The sequence below is a fragment of the Balaenoptera acutorostrata genome, chromosome 15, assembly GCF_949987535.1.
Source record: "Balaenoptera acutorostrata chromosome 15, mBalAcu1.1, whole genome shotgun sequence".
In the NCBI taxonomy this organism is placed as follows: domain Eukaryota; kingdom Metazoa; phylum Chordata; class Mammalia; order Artiodactyla; family Balaenopteridae; genus Balaenoptera; species Balaenoptera acutorostrata.
In genome coordinates, this window is record NC_080078.1 from 61976069 (window position 1) to 61998335 (window position 22267).

Here is a 22267-nt window from a genome sequence, read left to right on the forward strand (position 1 = left end):
GGGGTCAGCTCTTTTGAGCCTTGGCACCCAAGGACAGGGTGGCAATGCCTTTCCAGGCTCTAGAATAAGCCCTTTCTGCCCCGCCCCAGTGACATGCCCCATCTCCTGGAACCTGGAGTCCAGACCTTGAGTCGCAGAGACGCCCTCCGCCTGTTGTAATGATGATCCACATCCCGGCTCAGACAGTGTGCTGGCCTTCAAAGTGGGGGGTGGGAGGGGTGTAGGCGGGGTCAGAGAATGAGGTAAAAACAGAATGGATGCCCAGAACCGTGTTTTATTAATCTCTGGCCAGCACAGAGTGGGCTTAGTAAACAGCACTGGACCAATACTGTGCCATCTTGTCTGAGATGTTAAAAATGAGGATCACAATCTCACCCGCGACTGCAGCAGGTTCACCTCTTCCTGAAATATCTCTGTTCTCCAACACTGGATGCCCACGGAGAGGTCAGAAGTTTGCAGCAAGAATTTCCTGCCAGCCTGTAGCTGCTGCCTCGGCCCCTCCCTCCCCCTGATGCCCACGCTGACCTGCAGACCCCGCCTTGTGGACTCTGAACACACTGCAAGCTGCCTGTCCAGGCCAACGCTGACCCAGAGCATCCTGCCCTCGAGTGGGCGCAGGGGTGCTCAGGCCGGTGCAAGTATCCCAGTGCTCAGCCGCACCCGCGTTCTACACTGACGGGGGCCAACACATCAACTTTTGGCTGCAGTTCCCGGAGAGCTTGGGATCCTGCCTGTCTCTGTGTAGAGTCGCAGCCCATGACCCTTTTGCTCCCTCTCACGACATCACACTCATCCCTTCCTGGAAAACCTTTTTTTTTTTTTTTTAAAAGCTATTTCTTTTTTTTTTAAATTAATTAATTAATTCATTTATTAATTTATTTATTTATTTTTGGCTGTGTTGGGTCTTCATTTCTGTGCAAGGGCTTTCTCCAGTTGCTTCATCGCGGTGCGCAGACCTCTATCGCGGCCTCTCCCGTTGCGGAGCACAGGCTCCAGACGCGCAGGCTCAGTAGTTGTGGCTCACGGGCTTAGTTGCTCCGCGGCATGTGGGATCTTCCCAGACCGGGGCTCGAACCCGTGTCCCCTGCATTGGCAGGCAGATTCTTAACCACTGCGCCACCAGGGAAGCCCGGAAAACCTTTTTTTAAAATTGATTTATTTATGGCTGTGTTGGGTCTTCGTTTCTGTGTGAGAGCTTTCTCTGGTTGCGGCAAGCGGGGGCCACTCTTCATCGTGGTGCGTGGGCCTCTCACTATCGTGGCCTCTCTTGTTGCACAGAGAGGCCTGGAGGTCTGGAGCACAGGCTCCAGATGCGCAGGCTCAGTAATTGTGGCTCACGGGCCCAGTTGCTCCGCGGCATGTGGGATCTTCCCAGACCAGGGCCCGAACCCGTGTCCCCTGCATTGGCAGGCAGATTCTCAACCACTGCGCCACCAGGGAAGCCCCCTGGAAAACCATTTTAATTAGTTTACACAGGCGGCAAAGAGGGAGATACGGAAGCTGGACCAGCTGGGCTGTCTTTGGAAACTGCCAGGTCTCCCTCTTGGCTCTGAGCAGAATTAGCAGCAATTCTAAGAGGCCCCAGGCTTCCAACAGCAAAGCCAGAGAAAAGTCACCCCCAGAAGGCCGACAGGGGAGGTGGTAGGCTGTGAGTGCTCAGCGTCCTGCAGACGAGGAAGGTGGATGAGGGAAGTGTGGACTCACACGGGGCTCTCAGAGGCTCCATCCAGCAAGGCCTCCGGCCAGGGCTGTGTTTAAGGCTGGGTTAGGCAGAGATGGGAGCCACAGAGAGGAGATGAAAGGTCTGGCTGGCAAGCCCCAGGAAGGGCAAAGGCACTGGGGCAGATGCAGCCGCGGACAATGGCCAGCTCAGGCAGGGCCTCTGCAATGCCCACAGCAAATAAGGCCATCCACACAGCTCAGGGGCCTTGGCCTCTTCAGGGCCCCTGTCTCAGCCAAGCGCAAAGGCATCTCCAAGGCCAGAAATCAGAGCCAAAGCACCAGCCCTGTCCCACAGCAGCTTGCAGATGTGGGGCTGGGTCAGCATGGGGACCAGGTCATCCTCAGCTCAGTGGCAGTTCTGACAGCTGGGGTGGCAAGGAGCCCCATTCACCCGGCAGCGGCAGCCCCCGCTGGTGTCTCCTGGGCCCTAGAGGATGAGCGGGGAGAGGAGAAAAGGTCAGGGCAGTGAAGACAGCGGGCCCCTCCCCCTCCCCCGTGCACTCCATCACACCCCCAAAGCACAGACTCCCACCCTGGGCCTTGGCTCGGGCACATCCCCCTGCTAAGATGACCCTCTCAGCCCCAGCTACCGGATGGAGGCAGCCGTTAAGGCCTTTCTGGGCTCCCGTAGCAGCCTCAATTACGCGGTCTGGCTACCCACCCCTAGACCTGGAGCCAGAGAGGACTTGATGGATTTTTGCATATTCGGAGTGGGTGAGCACACTGGCGGCATGAGAGTGTGTTCCTTCCGCCTCCACCTGTCTCACTGTCTGCCTGTACGGACAACGCCAAGCCCCAGTTCCAGGAACACTCCTCCCAACGACAGCCACCGTGAGCCACCATGCGCGCGCTCACCATGTGACAGATGCACCGCGCTAAGCACTGCTCTTGCATTTTTTCATTTGATTCTGACAATAAGCCTGAAGCCCAGCTATCATCTCCACTTCATAGACGAAGAAACTGTGGCTCAGAGAAGGGAGTAACAGCCTAACCACATGGTCAATGTGTGCCAGAGCCGGGGACCCACCCCTCTACCTCTGACTCCCACCCACACCCTTGGCCGCTGTCCTCTAGGGCAGGGGTGGGCAAACATTTCTGTAAAGGGCCAGACAGTTACCTGAGTCTTTCCCGGCCAGTCGGTCTCTGCCTTTGTAGCGCAAAAGCAGCCACAGACGGTATGCAAACGAATGAGCGGGGCTCCCATAGAACTTTACTTATGGACACTAAAATTCGGCTTTCATATAATTTTTATGTCATGAAATATTCTTCTTTTGATATGTTCAACCATTTTAAAAGATGTAAAAAACGTTCTTAGTTCACGAGCTACACAAACGCAGGCAGTGGGGTTAGAACTGGCCCATGGGCTGACCTGTCCAATCTCTACTCTCAGGCACTCTCCCACAGCACCCCTGAGCCCTGTGCTCCCTGGGGACTCACCCCGGGGCCCCAGCGAGGACCCTTGGTGACCCAGCAGATCTCCGTGTGGCAGACAGTGCAGCGGATCCAGTCACAGCCATCCTTCTTCTGCACCACGATCTGGCACTGTGGGCAGTGCATGGCCTCGCCCTGCTGCAGCATGGTCTGCAGCAGAGCAGGTGCCGACTTCAGGCCCAGCCCCGCTCCCTGGCCCCCGCCCCACTGCAGAGAGAAACCGGCCACCCCCCCGAGTCGCAGAATCACTCTCCCATGCTGCTCCACCCTGGCCTGGCTGCATGCAGCCTCCTCTCCCATGCGTCTGCAGTCTCCTCTCTCCACCCGGACACTCCCTGCTGCTCGCCACCTGTCCTGAGTCCCATCTCTGGATGGGAGTGATGCCAGCAGGAGCTCAAGCCTCCAGGGCTGGATGAACCACAGTCCTTTCTGAGAAGTCCCCATCCCTCCCCAAAACTCACATCCCCGGCCCTCAGCCTTGACCCAGCCTCACCCTCAGCATCTCCGTCGTCTGCCGGGCAGCCACGTCGTTCTGAGCCCGCAGGGCCAGGTCGTCTTGGTACTCCTTGCAGTTCATCTGCTCGTGGATGGCCTGCAGCAGGATGAGGGGCTCGAGGTGAGAAAGTTCCCCAGGGAGTTAGAGAGGTGAGGACCAGAGCAGGCATCCACATAAGCACTTAACGCTTCTACATGGTGTCAGTGACAGAGCCTTCCTTTGTAAATCACACACACCCTGAGGCCAGGGAGGTGAAGCCAGGGTCATCACATATGGTAATAATCATATATACCTATTTATTTTAAGTCCTGACAGGTACAGAAATCCCTAAACCGCAGCCCCTCGTCGCTGGCCGGGTTCTGCCCTGGCTGTAGGCCTAATGCTCTGAAAGTGAGCTTGCAGGGCTGCGAGAAGGCTCAGCCCTGCCTACTTGCCCGAGACCAGTCTCTGTTGTGGTCACCTGTTGAGAGGATGAGGGCAGGGATGGCCTGAGGTGAGGGTCAGGCAGGGGTCAGTTCAGGATAGGAGTTGACACTCGGTCTGGGGCCAGGGCTGGGGTTGGTCTGTGACGGATCGGGGTTCATCAGAGGCCAGGATCGGGGCTCAGTCTGGGGCCAGGATTATTCAGAGGCTCAGTCCGGCCTCAGGGCTCAGTCTAAGGCTTAGGCTCAGATCAGGGCCCAAGCCAAGCCTGGCCACTGACACACAGCTCTAAGTCAGGCAACCAGGTCAGTATCCCAGCTCCCTTCCCAGGGGAACAAACTCGGAATGGCAGTGAGCTCCTGGCAGGACCAGAGTGACTGGGCAGTGTGGGTCCCTGTCCCCACCTTGCAAAGCAGGCAGTTGACGTGGAAACACACAGGGCAGGTGAACTCGTTGACATCATCCTCAAAGAAGCACCATCCTTTGCAGTCCGGGGTCTTGCAGTGGTAGCTGAAGGCACTGCGGTTTTCCGCAATGGAGATGCCCAGGTCCAGAAATCGCTGGTAATCCTCGGGGCTCAGGAGCTGCCAGCAGACCACAACCTTGGTGCTCTGGGTTCAGAACACCTGACAACGTGCCCTGCTGGCCACCAAATATTCCTCAGGAAGCCCCCAACCCATAAAGTCCAGCATAGCAGTGTTAAAAACTCCATTCAAAAAGTGGGTTAATGGGCTTCCCTGGTGGCGCAATGGTTGAGAATCTGCCTGCCAATGCAGGGGACACGGGTTCGAGCCCTGGTCTGGGAAGATCCCACATGCCGGGGAGCAACTGGGCCCGTGAGCCACAACTACTGAGCCTGCGCGTCTAGAGCCTGTGCTCCACAACAAGAGAGGCCCGCGCACCGCGATGAAGAGTGACCCCCGCTTGCCGCAACTAGAGAAAGCCCTCGCACAGAAATGAAGACCCAACACAGCTAAAATAAATAAATAAATTTAAAAAAAAAAAAAAAAAAAAAAAAAAAAAAAGTGGGTTAAGGGAATTCCCTGGCAGTCCAGTGGTTAGGACTCTGTGCTTCCACTGCAGGGGGCGTGGGTTCGGTCCTGCAAGCCGAATGGCTCAGCCAAAAAAAAAAAAGGAAAAAAAAAAGTAGGTTAAAAGTTCTGGAGATGGATGATTGCACAGCAATGTGGCTACACCTAAGGCCACAGAACTGTATACTTAAAAAATGGTTAAATGGTGAATGTTAAATATATTTTACCACAATGGTTTAAAAAGGGGAAAAAGTGGACAAAAACGATAACAAGCAGGGGCTTCCCTGGTGGCGCAGTGGTTGAGAATCTGCCTGCTAATGCAGGGGACACGGGTTCGAGCCCTGGTCTGGGAAGATCCCACATGCCACGGAGCAGCTGGGCCCGTGAGCCACAATTGCTGAGCCTGCGCGTCTGGAGCCTGTGCCCCGCGACGGGAGGGGCCGCGATAGAGAAAGGCCCGCGCACCGCGATGAAGAGCGGTCCCCGCACCGCGATGAAGAGTGGCCCCCGCTTGCCGCAACTGGAGAAAGCCCTCGCACGAACCGAAGACCCAACACAGCCAAAAATAAATAAATAAATAAATAAATAAAATCAAGTAAAACTTAAAAAAAAAAAAAAAAAAAAAAAAAAAACGATAACAAGCAATGCCAGGAAGATGTGGTTAAACTAGCACCCTGGTACACAGCACTCTGAGAAAGCCACGTGGCAATAATGTTTCAACCATCCCAAACTTTTCTGACCCTTTGAGACTTATTCTACAAGTTTATCCTAAGAAAATAATATATAAGAAGGAAGAGACACCATGCAAAATGTTCCCTGAAGCATTCCTTACAAACTGGAAGGAATTATTAATAATAATTAATAATTATTAATATTAATAATTATTGATATTAATTATTAATAATAATTCCAGAAACTGGAATTATTAAGAGAAGAGAACTAAATAGGATGTATGCCATGGAGATTTATAATAATCTTTAGAAAGGTTTTGTAGCAAAATAGCAAAAGTTGTTGTACCTACACTGGTTACAATGAGGTAAAAATCATGCCTATGTTCTATATCTTGACTGAGTGGTAGTCTTAAGAGTTACATTTGTCAAAACTCATCTAACTGCATGCTTACAATGGACGAATTTTATTGTGTGCAAGGTATACCTTAATAGTTAATTTAAAAAGAAAAAAAACCATGTCTACCCAGGGACACCAAAGGAAACAGGAGAAAATGCAATCAGAGATTTTCTGGGATGGCAGAGTTGGTGGGTGATTTTTCTCTTTGATTTCTGTTCTGGTTCTTGTGGTTTAGGTATGTTTTTTGTAAAACCACCTCCACTGCATTACTCTGCTGATCCCTGCCCCTTCCTCTTTCTCCGCCACACTTGACTGTCCTCTGAGGCTTCGGTCAACGTCCAGGGGCTCCAGGGAAGCATGAGCCCTGCAGCTCCTTGGCATGAACTCTGGCCCCATCACAATGCCCCTTGGCAGAGGTGGGTTTTACAGGGAAAGCCTCTGGGCAGCGACTGTGGGTGCCAGGACATATGGAATGATCTATGTCTTGGGGCCTCTCCAGGCAAGAGCAAGGAAGCCAGAGCTGCCCTTCTCAGGTGCCCCACAAACAACAGTTAAAAATGGGGCTTCTCTTAGTGTAAAGGCTGGGAGTTCCCAAGGGCCCACCCCTTCTGTCTGCCCTTTTTCCCCTGAGGCAGAACCCCTTAGGCGCCAGGAAATACTTGGTAAAGTTTAGGGGGTTCTGAGAAGCAGCATCGTAGGAAATAGGCAGAAGTGATGTGGAGAAACAGGGTCTTGTATATGCGGTGGTGGGGGTCTCTCATTTGGACCTCAGCCACCTTTGGCCCTGCCTCCATGTTGGCCTGGGAATTCCAAGATGCCCAATTCTGGGAAGGCCATTCCCCAGCAGTTTAAAAACCACTGATCAAGTCCAACAGTCCACTTTACAGATGGGTAAATGGAGGCGCAGAGAAGGGAGAGCACTTGCTCAAGATGACCAGCGGTCAGGGGCATAACTTGATAATAATAACATTAATAATAATAGAAAACACACACATGCAGACACATACAGCCCTGTGAAAGGCTGCTGGAGGAGTGGCCCCTATTTGTTCATGTCTCCCCAACTCCACACCCTTGGGTGGTTTCTTCCCACACAAACTCTGGGCTTAAGCATGTGACCTGCTTCAGCCAAAGGGACAGGAGCAAGTGAGCAGCCTTGGAAAGCGCTCCTGCACTGGCTGCTCTTGGATCCTTGAGACACCAGCACATGAGCAGGCCCTGGCCAGCCTGGGGTGGATGAGACCAAAGTGGAAAGAGGCCTTGTCATCCCAGCCATCACAGATAAGACCATCACACCAGTCCATGACAGTGGACCTGCCAGCTAAGCGCAGTTGAGCTCTGCCAGGCCCAACCTGGACCAGATGACTCACCCAGCTAAGCCCAACCCAAATTGCTAACTTGCAGATTCATAAGCTAAATAAATGGTGGTTGTTTTGAGTCTGGAGTAATCTGTTACACAGCAGAAGCTAACTGATACAAGGGCTAACTGATACCACATATCAAGCACTACTCCAAATTCTTTACACGTCTTCCACTATAATCTTCACAACCCTTGAAATAGAAACTAACTCTCTGACCCCAACCAAGATGAGAAAACCGAGGCACAGAGAGGCTGCGTATCTGACCTGAGGTCACCAGGCCATCTGGCCCCAGAATTCCCCCCTGCTAACTGCTCTGCTGTCTTTTCTTCATAAGGGTGTTTTCTTTACTAGGTATTCCCCCTAGTTCCTGTCCTGCCCACCCCTTGGGCCTCCAGCATCCCACACAGAAAAGGCTCTTGATAAATGACTGGTGCCTGAGCCTGGGACTCTCAAACCGGTTCCCACCTGCCAGCTCAGGGCCCAGTTCCCTGGGACAGGGGGTGTGCCCCTTCCTCCCCCAGGCCTTACCGCCCGGATCTCCCTCTCCAGCAGCTTGCCCGAGCATGAGTAGGAGTTGTCAATGAAGGGGCAGGCAACCTCGGCCTCCTGGCTGTTGCGGATGGTGCCCTGTAGACACTCCCTGGGGGAGGTATGAAGGGGTGGGGAGGTTAGGGGTCATCTGAACCCCATCCCCCAGGACTCCATCCCCCAGGACTCCAGCCCTCACATGGTAAGGCCTGACCCCAGGCGGGCTTCTCCTCAATACCTCCCTTCCTTCCGATCCCTCCCACCAACCCATCACTTCTGTCCACCCCACTGCCACCCTTATCACTCCGGCCCAGGTCCCACCACCTCGCCTGCAGGACTGCAGGAGCCTCCTCACTGGGCTCCCTGGGGCTACCATGTGCCTCCCCGCAGCCTCCCATCCCATCCCGCCCAGAGCAAACCTGAGAGCCCCGGTGGCTCACCCTCCCTAATACCTCTCTGCCCCCATCCCCTAACCCCCTCCATCCCTCTGCTCCAGCTACACTGACCCCTTGCTGCCACAGGCAGGCCAGGCACATGCCCACTTTGGACCCCCTGGTCTGCTCAAGTGCAGCCTCCCTAGGGGCTTCCCAGACCTCTTGTAGGGCAGGGCCTCTGTTACTTTTATCATAATCCACTGGTACTTAGCATTTGGCACAATTTACAATTATATCAGTGATTATTTGATTAACATCGGCCTGCCCTCAGGAATGTAAGCTTCAGGAGGCGGAAAATGAGCTTTTTTGTTCACTCCTGGATCCCCAGGCCTAGCCCAGTCCCTGGCACCCAGGGCAGCTCATCAAATGTGTGCTGTGAAGAAGGACACGCTCTCCACAGCCCAGGGCCAGGTGTGGAGCCTCAGAGGGCAGGCTGTCCACCAGCGAGGGTCAGGGCGGGGTTGGCACGGGCTGCCAGGCCAGAACCCAGGCCTTACATGGGCCTGGCGGTTGTGTGGAAGGGCGCATGCTCTGGCGACAGAATGCCTGAGCTGTGTGGCCTCGAGCAAGTTGCTGGCCTCTCTGTACCTCACATTCCTCCTCTGCAAAAAGGGGAGAAAGTGCCTACCTCGCAGGTTTCTATGGGTGTCCAAAGAGATGTTAAGAGCACTGCGCCCCACCCCCTTTCAGCCATGGGTACTGCGCAGCCGTGAGGAACTACATCGCTGGGGGTGGGGTCAGGGCCGCACCTGCAGAAGGTGTGCAGACACTCACGCAGCACCACGGCCTCGCCGGGCGCCAGCACCGAGTAGCATACGGGGCACTCGGTAGGCTCGGTGTTCAGCACCAGGCTCCGCTGATCCAGTTGCACGTGCTGTAGGTAGTTCCCCTCCTGCTGCTGCTGCTTCCGCTGGGCACACGGGGGTGGGGCCGCGGGGCGGGTCAGGGTCTCAGGGGCGGGCCACAAGGGCGCAGGACCAGGGGATGGGTCAAACCTGCCCGGCCGGGGAGGGTCTCGGGGGGCAGGATCCTGCGGTAGGGGTGGGACTGGGCAAGCTGAGGTTAGGCGCAGGAGATGCTGGGAAGGGAGGGGCCGGGAGCGGGGCGGGGCGGGAGGCGAGGAAACAGGGGGATGGGGTGGGGGTGGGGTGGGGGTGGGGTGGGGGTGGGGCAGGAGGCGGGCCAGGCACTGGCAGGTTAAGGCTGCAACCTGTTGTCAAGCCAGGGAGCGATGGCGTTTGGAAAGGAAGGGGACAGGGTCTGAGCGGGGAGTCAGGAGTAGCAGGGCTCCCATCTCTGCCAAGAAGCAGGGCAGGGCTAGGGCCAGGTGGGTGAAGGCAGAGCCGGGTCAAGGTCACAGAATAGGTCAGGGGTATGGGAGGTGGTGATAAAGCGAGGGAGCAGAGCAAGGCGGGAGAGAGAACAGGGTCCGGGCCAAGGCTGTAGATGGGACCAGCAGTGTGGTCATGGCCGGGGTGGGACAAGGGCAGACTGGGTCCAAGTGGGGGATGGGAGCATCCGATGAGAATGGGGGAACGCTCAGGGTTAAGTATCTGTGTAATCAATGCATGCGTAACATGATGGGGGTGGGGCTGTGGGAGGAGCAGGACAGAGGGCTGGGTCAATCTCCCAGGGAGCGGTGAAGGGCTAGGTCCAAGATCCTAGGAAGTCTGGGTGGGCCACAGCCAGGGAGGAAGGGGAGGTCAGGAATAGTAGGATTCAGGGTGAGGTCAGGGCTGAGTGGAGCAAGAGCTAGGTCACAGGCGGACAAAGGGGTGGCGATGGGGGAGTGGTCAGGGTCTCAGCTAGGATGTTGGGGTCAGAGCCCGGTACTCTCGTGTGCACAGTGAGAGTGTAAGTCAAAGCCAGGGGCAGCGCCACAGCCCACTGGGGGGGCGGGGCAGATAAGCCTGGGTGTGCATCACAGCCGGGGAGCAGGGTCCTAGCGACAGGATGACCTCAGGGAGAGGCCGGTCACAGTCAAGTGCAGGGTCACCACCAGTGGTGTGATCAGGAGGGGGCAGCAACAGGGGGAGGAGCGGCAATGTGGAGGTGCCTCCCTTCCTGGCCTATGCCTCCCCCGTCCAGTCTGCAGGTATCTGTCCGGGGTCCGCGCCCACCTGCTGGTACTGGCGCAGCGCCTCCTCCTCGCCGGCCAGACGCGCTCGCTCCTCCTCGTCCGGCTGGTACGAGGCGGGGACCTGGTAGGCCTCGGGCCGTGCCCGGCAGCACATCTCGCAGCCGGGCCGCGTGGGCTTGTTGATGAAGGTGCAACCGGGGCACTGCCAGCCCACCTGGGGGCAGAGGGGCAGTGAGCGCAGGGAGACGAGACGGGCGGGTCAGGGGCGCAGGGGCGCGCACTGGGCAGCTTACCGGCGGGGGCTCTGGCGCGGCGTCGTTCTGCCCCCGCCCCGGCTCCTGGGGGCCCCCGGGCTTCGGGGGGACTGGCTCCAGGGGGCCCCGTGGCTGCAGCGTGAGGTCCTTGAAGCCCAGATCTGGGGAGGAGGATTCAGGGGTGGCGGATCCCTGCAGCCCATTTCATCTACACCCTGGGCCAGCCAGGAACCCCAGGCCCTGCACTGACAGCCCCCCCACCCTGCCCCCTTCTATCTCCCTCCTTCCGGAGGAGTCTCCAGCTCGGTGGTCCGGGTGGGTCCAGACCTGGCCGAGTGTCCTGGCTCCCAAAGGTCAGAGTCCCTCCTCCACCCACGACTGCTCCTGGGTCCTCCCAGCTTAAAAACCCTGCTTGAAAACTGATCTCCTATGCTCCTAAGTGTAGCACCTGGAGGGATGAACAATACTTCTGAGGTAGTCCTGCCAAAATACTGAATCTGAATCCATTCATGAGGGCACATGGGACAGAAAAACAAAAAACAAAACTGGCCTGGACTCTTCAAACAACAGGAGAGCCAAGGGAAGACAGGAGACCAAAGATTGAAAAAGACTGACGCAATGAAGAGTGGCCCCTGCTTGCAGCAACTAGAGAAAGCCCTCGCACAGAAACAAAGACCCGACACAGCCATAAATAAATAAATAAACAAATACTTTAAAAAAAAAAAAAAAACTCACCTTTAAAAAAAAAAAAAAAGAATATTTGGCATATTAAACCTAAAAACCTTAGATGCACCAAAAAAAAAAAAAAAAAAAAGAAAAAGACTGAGACACCAAGGCCAAGGGCCAGGTCTTTCACTATAAAGGACATTAGTGAGACAACTGGTAAAATTTGGGCAAGATCTGTCCATTAGATCAATGGACCGTATCAATATTAATTTCCTAAATTTGATAGGTATATGTAGTAAGAAAATGACCCTTTTTTTTTAATTTAAAGGAAATACACACAAGTATTTAGGGGAAAGGGACAACATGTCTGCAACTTACTCTCATAACAGTTCCAAAAAATTACTTATGCATAAATAAATACTGAGAGAATGATAAAGCAAAACAAATATAGTCAAATGTTAATATTTGGGGAATCCACATGAAAAGCACATGAGAATTCGTTATACAATTCTTTATACAATTTTGCAACTTTTCTGTAGGTCTGAAATATTTCAGAATAAGAAGTAAAAAATTTAGAATAAAAACTAGCTATTATCATATCCAATTTACAGATTTAGAAAACTGAAGAGCAGAGATGGGAAGAGACTTGCCTGAGGTCACACAGCTGATAAATGCCAGGGCGGGGACTGAGCTCAGCCCCTCTCCCCTAGACCAGCTGTTCTCTAAATGGTTCCCAAAATGGCTCCTTCCTGGGGTGTCCTTTGTCCTCTCTTCCCCACTATGGATAAGGTCCTCCAGGCACGTTCCTGCCGGAAAGCCCCTGGGCTCTGCTCCCTGCTCCCTCTCCCCTACAGCCTCAGGACAGCGCACACCACTTGGGAGCAGAGCCTCACCCTCCAGCATCCGCAGCTGCCGCTCCCGCTGCAGCTCCTGAGGGTTGAGTGAGGTGTTGCAGGCTGACAGCAGATAGAGGTAGGCGCTGGCCCCGTTCCGCCGCACCCCGTGGGAGTGCAGGGTCTCCTGGTCCCGGGCCAAGCGCTGCCCAATCACCCACTGCTGCAGGGTTGGCGGAAAGCCATAGTCCAGGAACACCTGGCAGGGAGGATGCAGAGGGAGTGTGGGGAGGGAGGAGCAGAGTAGAGAGAGGCAGGGCAAAAGGGGAACCTCCGCCCTGACGTGTCTTCCTTTTGCCCCTCACTCACCATGTCCTTGAGGGAGGCCACCGTCATGTCCGGCCGCACCGTGAGCCAGATAGTGACCGTGTGCATCTGCGCATCCTCCACGCTCACCCACAGCCTGCGGGGAGGGCAAGGGGCCGCAGGTCCAGCCTCAGCCACCAGCCGGCTCCTGGATTCCCACTCCCCTGTGCTTCCTCCTGTATCAGAACTCGCTGCTCAGGCCCCTGCAATGGCTCCACATGGCTCTCAGAATAAAATCCAAACTCACTGTGGCATGGCAAGGGCCTCCATGCTCTGGCCCCTCCCAAGCTCTCCAACCTCTTCTATTATTGGCTATTATTGGCTCCTTAGCCAAACCACAACAGTTATTAACTGTATGCCAAGACTCTTCAAAGCACTTAACGTGTATTAACTCATGTAATCCTCTCAGTGAACACATGAGGCAGGTACTGTTGTCACCCCTATTTTAGAGATAAAAACGGGAGGCACAGATAGGTTACAGTGGCTCTGCCAAGTAAACAATTAATAACTGTTAGAGGCAGGATTTCAACCCAAACAGTATTATTCCACAGAAAGCGGTTTTAAACACCAACCTTCTCAAAGATGCTCAAACTTTTTTGGAATACCAAAAGCATGAAAAGGGAGGGCTAAGACAAAAAAACAGAACTGATTCCAGAACACAGAAAAATTAGGGTGTAGAACAATAACAGGAAAGCCCACTTAGAACCTCCAGAGTGATTTGGGAAAACCCCGCATCCTTAAAGCAAGAACAGCAAGAAACAATCAGAAAATGAGGAAGAATTCCTGTGAATGTAACAGTGACTCCTTACTAACCTAACCTTAGGTCCAACTACAAGTTCACAAGGAAAATGAGAGATATTAAATTACACCATGAGGAGGCAATTCATAAACTCAGAATGTGGGAGAATTCTGGAGGTCAAAGACCAGGTTCCTTAAAAAAAATTAATGGCACTAAAAATAGAGAAAGTGAATAAAAGAGACTCAGACAACATTAAGAAATGCTATTTGATCTCCTTTGGCTCCTGATTGGAACAAACCAACTATAACAAACACTAAGGAGGGAGTTACCAGTGGTCAGGACTCTGGGGACCCAGGTTTAATCCCTGGTTGGGGAACTAAGATCCTGCAAGCCATGTGGTGTGGCCAAAAAACAAAAAAACAAAAACACTAATGAGATAATCAAGGAAAGTTGAATATAAATACAGTGTTAGGGAATTTTAAGGAATTATTGTTAATTTTTTAGGTGTAATAATGGTATTGAGGTTATTTTTTTAGGTCATTTTTTAAAGACATATCAAATTACTTATGAATGAACTAAAATCTGAGACTTGCTTTAAAATACTCCAGAAAATACCTCAGAATTCCTCAGGATAATGATTTTCAACACCCAGCCAACTATCAGGGAAATAAGAAATTTTTAGACATGTATAGACGCCAAAAGTTTACCATCCACCTCTCCACATGAAAAGTTTTTGAAATACAAGAAAAAAAAAAAAAAAAAGCTGAGTCTGATGCAGGAGAATGGAAGAAAAGTATAAGGAAATTTAAAGAAGGACGAGATCTTAACCTTCAAGACATTCTTCTTCAAGCAACAGGGGTTTTGAAACATGAAAGTGCATAAAGTTTCAACTGCACTACTTATTCTACACTGAGTAATATTTCCATAATCAAAATACTATAAATGCTATTTTAGTGGGTTTACATTTTTAGAATCAACCTAGAGGCAAAGCATAGAAGCCTGAATTTTACTTAGGAAACAAAATCTAAAAGCTATAACCTTAACACCAATAACAGAAAAGTACAGTTAGAACCCTCATATCTAATGTCATCAGGATCAGTGGTGATCAGTTAGTCAGAAAAATCGTTAAAGCAAAGAACTGCAAAAACAGCTGCAGACTTTAACACTTAATTTTACCTTACAGGATACAAATGCACATTCAATGGCCAATCTCTAGGTAAAAGGCCAATGGCTTTTTTTGAGTACAAATCTGCTACTGGAGTTCCCCATGATTTTTTCTTTTTGTATGAACCACACGCATTATACATGGTCTATGACTTCCAGTATCAGCTTCTTCAAAGTGGAGCAAAAACTTACACTCTCAAAGCATCTGAGTACAGAGCCCTTCTGGATTTTTACCATATGTTTTACAACTGTCTCACCCTAAAATGATAACAGGTTTTTTTGGTGCCTCATCTCTATCTTGTCTTTCTAAAGCGATCAACTTAGTTTTCATAGACACAATTCTCTTTTAGCACTCATGTTTTATTGATTGATGTAACAGCTAATTAAATTATGCTGTGGGAGTAACAAGTACAACTGATATAAACAAGCTGTGTGTAGTGGTAGGTTTTATAGCAGAAACTACAATGCCATTTAATACTCAAGTATTTTATTTAAATCAAATGGCCAATTGATCAACAGATTCAATGCAATCCCTGTCAAAATCCCAGCTGACATTTTTTGCAGAAATTGACATGCTGATCCTAAAATTCATATGGAGATTCAAAGGACCCAGAATAGCCAAAAAAAATCTTGAAAGAGAAAAACAAAGTTGGAGGACTCATGCTTCTATTTTAAAAACTTACTACAAAGCTATAATAATCAAAATTGTGTGTTAGTGGCATAAGGACAGACATAGAGCAAGGGAATAGAAATAGATTCCAGAAATAAACCTCAGATTTATGGTCAATTAATTTTCAACAAAGGTGCCAAGATATTAAACAGGGACAAAATAGTTTTTTTAACAAATAATGCAGGTACTTCCCTGGTGGCACAGTGGTTAAGAATCCGCCTGCTAATGCAGGGGACATGGGTTCAATACCTGGTCCGGGAAGATCCCACATGCTGCCGAGCAGCTAAGCCCGTGCGCCACAGCTACTAAGCCTGCGCTCTAGAGCCCACAAGCCACAACTACTGAGCCCTTGCGCCGCAACTACTGAAGCCCAAGTGCCTAAAGCCCGTGCTCCACAACAAGAGAAGCCACCGCAATGAGAAGCCTGCGTACCACAAAGAGAAGCCCACGCACCGCAATTAAGCCCATGCACCGCAACGAAGAGCTGCCCCCGCTAGCCGCAACTAGAGAAAGCCCGTGTGCAGCAACGAAGACCCAATGCAACCAAAAATAAATAAATAAATTAATTAATTATTTTTAAAAATGCTGTGATAACTCGATATTCACAAGCAAAAGAATGAAGTTGGACCTCACACCATATACTAAAATTAACTCAAAAGGGATCAAAGACTTAAATGTAAGAGCTATAACTATAAACCTCTTAAAAAAATAAATAGGGGGCTTCCCTGGTGGCACAGTGGTTGAGAGTCTGCCTGCTAATGCAGGGGACACGGGTTCGAGTCCTGGTCTGGGAAGATCCCACATGCCGCGGAGCGACTGGGCCCGTGAGCCACAATTACTGAGCCTGCGCGTCTGGAGCCTGTGCTCCGCAACAAGAGAGGCCACAATAGTGAGAGGCCTGCGCACCGCGATGAAGAATGGCCCCCACTTGCCGCAACTGGAGAAAGCCCTCACACAGAAACGAAGACCCAACACAGCCGTAAATAAATAAATAAATAAATAAATAAATAAAATATTAAAAATAAATAAATAAATAAATAAATAAATAAATAGGGATACACCTTTATGACCATGTATGAGGCAGTGGTTTCTTAGATGACATCAAAAGCGCAAACAATAAAAGAAAACAGATAAACAGTGCTTCGTCAAAATTAAAAACTTGTGCTTCAAAGGACACTATCAATACAGTGAAAAGACAACCCACAGAACGGGAAATGAAAATATGTGTCCATTGTATACATAAACACCACATTTTCTTTATTCATTCATGGTTACTTAGGTTGTTTCCATGTACAGTATATATACACAATGGAATATTATTCAGCCATAAAAAGAAGGAAATCCTTCCCTTTGCAACAACATGGGCCTTGAGGTCACTATGCTAAGTGAAATAAGTCAGACAGAGAAAGACACATACTGTATGATCTCACTTATATGTGGAATTTTAAAAAACTGATGTCAGAGAAAAAGAATAGACTGGTTGGCAGGGTGGGGGGTGAAGGTGGTCAAAAGGTACAACTTCCTGTTTTAAGATAAGTAAGTTCTGGGGAAGTGATGTACAGCATGGTGACCATAGTTAACAATATTGTATCATACATTTGAAAATTGCTGAGAGAGTAAATCTTAAAAGTTGTCATCACAAGAAAAAATAATTTATCACTATGTGAGGCAATGGACGTTAACTAAACTTACTGCGGTAATCATTCCACAATACATACATATATTAAATCATTATGTCATACACCTAAAATGGTTCTGAGGCTCAATTTCCAACCTGTGGAAGGGGGAGGAGGGGGAAGGCTTCCCACACACCACCAAGCAATTTTCAGACACCAGCAGGGCGTCCTACAATTCAACTCGATTCTGGCACTCTCTACCCAGAGACAGCGTCAGCTTCCACAGGTTGAGGGCTCAGTCCTACAAGACTGCCCCACCACTTCACACACCAATTGAAAGCCCAAGTTGTCACCTGTTCTCTGACTGACGGGTTATAGGTTAGGAATTCCAACGACCTCCTCCTTGGGTTTGATTATTTTGCTAGAGCAGCTCACAGAACTCAGAGAAATATTTACTTACTATATTACTGGTTTATTATAAAAGGCTATAACAGCCAGATAGAAGATATGCATAGGCAAGGTATGTGAGAAGGGGCGCCATTCTCTCCAAATCTCCAACCTGGAAGCTCTCCGAACCCTGTCTTTTTGAGTGTTTATGGAGGCTTTATTACATGGGCATGATTGATTAATCCATTGGCCACTCATGATCGATTCAACCTCCAGCCCTTTTCCTCTCCCTGGAGATCAGGGTGATGGGACTGAAGGTTCCAGTCCTCTAAACACAGGATTGGTTCCTCTGATGACCAGCCCCCATCCTTAGGTGATCTAGGGGCAGTCCAAGAGTCACCTCACTAACATAACAAAAGGCACCTTTATCATTCTCATCACTTAAGAAATTCCAAGTGTTTTAGGAGTTCTGTGCCAAGAACAGGAAGAAGACAAATATATATTTCTTATTATAAGTCACAATACCTTTAACTATATATGCCAATTATATCTCAATAAAACTGGGGAGGGCTTCCCTGGTGGTGCAGTAGTTAAGAATCCGCCTGCCAATGCAAGGGACACGGGTTCGAGCCCTGGTCCGGGAAGATCCCACATGCCGCAGAGCAACTAAGCCCGTGCGCCACAACTACTGAGCCTGAGCTCTAGAGCCTTCAAGCCACAACTACTGAAGTCCGCGTGCCTAGAGCCCATGCTCCACAACACGAGAAGCCACCGCAATGAGAAGCCCGCGTACAGCAACAAAGACCCAACACAGCCATAAAAAACTGGGGAAAAAATATGTCCATATAAAAACTTGGACACAAATGTTCATAGCAGCGTTGTACATGTTAGCTGAAAAAGTGGAAACAACCCAGATGTCCATCAACTGATTAATAAAGAAAATATGGTATATCCGTACAATGGATTATTATTCAGTCATAAAAAGGAATGAAGTTTTGATACGTGCTACAACATGGATAAATCTAGAAAACATGATGCTAAGTGAAAGAAGCCAGACACAAAAGGTTATATAGTGTATGACTCCATTTATATGAAATTTCCAGAATAGGCAAATTGCTAGAGATAGAAAGTAAATTAGTGGTTGCCTAAGGTTGGGGGGACTGGGGAAAAAAAGGTAAGGAGATAAGGAGTGACTATTAGCAGGTATGGGGTTTTGGGACTTCCCTGGTGGTCCAGTGGTTAAGACTCCAAGCTTCCACTGCAAGGGGCATGGGTTCAAGGGGCACAGAGCAGCCAAAAAAATTAAAAAAAAAAAAAAAGTACGGATACAGAGTTTCTTAAAAAATGTCCTAGAACTGGTTACGGTGATGGTTGCACAACTGTGAATATACTAAAAGCCTTGAATTATAAACTTTAAATTGGTGAATTGTTTAAATTGTTGAATATGGTCTGTCAATTATATCTCAATAAAACAAAATCAAATGGGATCCACCACTTAAAATTAGAAACTGTAAAACTACTGTCTTACTACACAGCAGGAAAAAAGCAGGAAAAAACAACGTTTATTGAGTGATTAACATGTGCCAGGCACCGTGCTAAGCATTTCAGCATCAAGTTTAAGTCTCCTGGGGCAGACTAACAGTATCCATTAACCCTTGCCTTGAATTCTAGTGGAATACCTGGCTGTATTTCACAGCCTCCCTTCAAGCTGAGTGTGGCTGTGAGAATAAGTTCTGGCCTTGGGAGTTAAGTGGAAGAAGTGTGTGCAACTTTCTGAGCTCTGTTCTTAAGAGGAGAGTGGGAGGGGGTGCCCTTCTTCCCTTCTTCCTTCCTGCTGACAAGAATGCAATGGCTAGAACTGGAACAGCCATTTTGGACCATAAGGTGAACCTCAGAATGGAGGCCATGAATGTCATAATAACGAGACAAAAGCATGAGTCTCTGAGGACTAGAGGGAGCAGAGCCTCCACATCTGGACTGTGTACCATCAAACTTGTTTATGCCACTGTTAATATGTTTCTTTCTGTTATATGAAACCTAACACCCTAATACACCTCCTAACAATTCTAAGAACAGCTACTAATATTGCCCCATTTTTTAAATGAAAAAAACAAACTCTGAGAGGTGAAGTGACCTGCCCTAGATCTCAGAGTTGATTTGTAACAGAGCTGGGGTTTGAAGCTAGGTCTCCTGACACCAGAACCTGCCATTAAGAATAACTTAACTGTTCTATAGGCAAGACTATATCGCGGCCCACTGGGGTTCACGAAGCCCTAAGTCCCTGGTCAGCTACGTACTCCTCACCTGATATCCTGTGTCGGGGAGACCTCAGGCTTCAGTTGCACGTTCAGGGGCACCCGTTGCTCTGCCAGCCATATGGCACACTGCATAGCCACCTGTTCATCCCCGCCAGCCACTGCTCGGCTGAGTCTCTGGGCCACCTCCTCAGCTGAAATCCACAGTGGAAGCAGGTTAGCACAGGGTTTATTTTTCAGGAGCTGGGGTTAAGGGGGTGAGGAAGGAGGTGATCCTTTGTACATGCTGCTTCCTCTCTGTCTTCCTGGTGAACTCCTACATATCCTTCAGCACCCAGCTTAAAAGTCCCTTTTCTCTGGTAGGCCTTCTCTGTCACTCCCCACTCCTCCTCCCTGCTTATTTGGTTCTGTTTTCCCTTCATACTCCCAGGTCCCCCCATACTTCCACTCATTTATACAACAAACATTTATTGAATTCTTACTGTGTGCCAATCACTGTCTCAGAAACTGGTCTTCAACAGTGAATAAGATAAACAGGGTCCCTCTTCTCATGGACCTCCCAGCCCAGTAAGACTGGGCTGACAATTAACAAGTTTAACAAAAGAAAAAGATTCAGATTGTGATCCATGCTGGCAAGTAAATGAACAGGGTAAGGAGATCAGGGAAAGCCTCTAGGAGGAGGTGACATTGAAGCTGAGACCTGAAGGAGGAGAAGCTGGGTATGTCAAGACCCAGTTGGGCAAAAGTCTTCCAGGTACAGAGAAAGGGAAAGGGAAAGGCCTTGGGCAAGAAATGGCTGGATTAGAACAGAAACCGGTGGGGCTCCAGCAGAATGACCAAGGGGCCCAATGGGGGAAGGCAGAGGTCAGCGAAGCCAGCAGGCCTGTGGGCTACCCAACTGCTCTGGGCTTTGTTCTAAGAACAAGGAGCACAGGAGGGTATGTGAGCAGGTTGGTGACATGACCTAACTTAAGTTCTCCCACGCTGGGTGGAAGGGGCCAGGGGAAAGGCAACGACCCTTGAGGTCTGCTCCCTCACCAGCCTGGGTGGTCTCCCGTGTCCTCTGGGAGCTCCCTACACCCTTCCCAGCAGAGCTGGCCCACTGAGGCCTCAGGGGCATCAAATAAATGAATGACAAGAGGCCCCTGGAAGGAACCAGGCCCCAAGGGAGGAAACTGCGGGGCAGGTGGGCAGAGGGAGGACAGGGTTAATGCCCCTCCCCCCTCCCCCTGAAGTTTCTCAGTCGCCTCCAGGCTGTGCCCACCTTTCTTGATCTTCTCGTCCATCTGGCGTGGTTGTGCCCATCCCCCCAGGAGGGGGCTGCAGCTCCGGGGAAAAGCCACCTCCCGGTCACCTGCTAGAGGACGGGCGACCACGAGCAACTCAGTCCAGGCCGGTGGCCTCTGGCGCGGCCCAAGCCTTCTTTGTGCCTCGGCGTCCCCGGTGGCAGTCGGGTAGCATCACACTACCCGAGGACCGGGGATGGGGCCTGGGATAGGGAACGGGCCGGGACCCCGCGTGGGAGGTGAAAGGGGGCACCAAGCCAAGCCCGCAAAGGGCAACAGAGGAAACGGGACAGGCCTGGCGGCGGGGAGGGACGACGCACAGCAGGGGCGCTGCGAGTCCCCGAGGAGGGCCTCCCCTTTTCCCTGCAGGGGAAAAGCGCCCTCCGGGTCGCTGGATTTCAGCCCAACTCCCTCCCCCGCGGAGCGGCCCCTGTCAGTCAGGAGAGGGAGGGGAGCAGCCTCCACGGAAAAGAAAGTGAAAGTGGCGGCCCCGGAAGTGCGGCGGAAGAGTCTCGCGGGATCTGGGTCTTCCCCCCGTTCCGGCGACCCGGCGGCGGCCCCTGCTCCGGATCTCGGCGGTCCAGGGCGCTCTGTCCCGCAGTCCGAGCCGTTCCCACCCCGCCCCCGGCCGGACCCGGACTCCTAGACCCTCACTCACCGGAGCAGCCTAGCCGGCAGCGCCGCGGGAGGGGTGGGGGAGTGGGCGGGGCCGGGAGGGGCGGGGAGCGACGTGGAGACCGCCCCGCCTCAGTCCAGCTGCCAGCACAGCGGCGGGCAGGCCGGTCCTTGCTCCTTTTGCAGAAGAAATAGAGGCTCTGTTTGTTTCTGATCTGCCCGAGGCCACGCAGCTGGATTTAAATCCAGGCCGGACGGCCTCAGGAGCCCACCCTTAGCCAGCCGGACGCTGCTTCTCGGCGGTCACTCTCCACCTTTTGATTGGGCCACTAATGAAGTTTGTTTTCGCCGGTCACAGGCTGGAAGCTCTTTGCATCCTCCAGGCTTCCCACCCCTGAACTTTTCTCCCACCCCTCATCCCATAGATCAACAGATCCTATGGGCTCGGCCTGCACGATAGTTCCAGAATCTATCACCTCTCACCTCCTCCACCCCCCATCCCAGTCCACCTCCATCCTTTCTCCTCCGGCGTACTGCACCAGCCTCCTCATTGGGCTCCTTGCTTCCCCTTTTGGTCACTACAATCCCTTCTCCACCCAGCTGCCAGAGGGCCCTGTTAGAATCAAGCCATGCCACTCCTCAAAACACTCCCAATAGCCCCCATCTCACTCAGAGTGAAAGCCGAGGTCCTCCCAAGGCCTGCAACTGCCGCCGCTCCTTCTCTAACTACTATCCTCTTGGCTCACTCCACTCAAGACCCATTGGCCTCCAGATCCTGGAACAAGGCAGACACACTCCCACCTCAGGGCCTTTGCACTTGCCATAGCCCAAATATTTCATGGATT

At 51.1% G+C, this 22267-nt stretch overlaps 1 protein-coding gene across 1 annotated transcript; it reads right to left on the minus strand.

The window, feature by feature from the left end:
• Nucleotides 1-254: 254 nt before the first annotated feature.
• On the minus strand, nt 255-21517 carry RBCK1 (RANBP2-type and C3HC4-type zinc finger containing 1). The gene is made up of 13 exons (XM_007193339.2): nt 21466-21517; nt 20786-20878; nt 19571-19715; nt 12694-12787; nt 12385-12583; nt 10865-10986; nt 10612-10785; nt 9241-9401; nt 8058-8169; nt 4477-4656; nt 3647-3745; nt 3160-3303; nt 255-2149 (listed from the first exon to the last, which is right to left on the minus strand). Exons 2-13 carry the CDS (start codon nt 20805-20807, stop codon nt 2069-2071), a joined length of 1533 nt encoding a protein of 510 aa, XP_007193401.1. The 5' UTR covers nt 20808-20878; nt 21466-21517; the 3' UTR covers nt 255-2068.
• Nucleotides 21518-22267: the final 750 nt, after the last annotated feature.

Excerpts from the sequence above, each read along its gene's own strand:
- RBCK1 (XM_007193339.2), bottom strand. The coding sequence starts at position 20,807 with ATGGACGAGAAGATCAAGAAAG. Across the intron at positions 8,170-9,240 it reads TGTCTGCACACCTTCTGCAG|GGAGTGTCTACAGGGCACCA; the intron begins GTGCGGCCCTGA and ends TACCTCCCCCAG. Across the intron at positions 3,746-4,476 it reads TCAACTGCCTGCTTTGCAAG|GCCATCCACGAGCAGATGAA; the intron begins GTGGGGACAGGG and ends ATCCTGCTGCAG.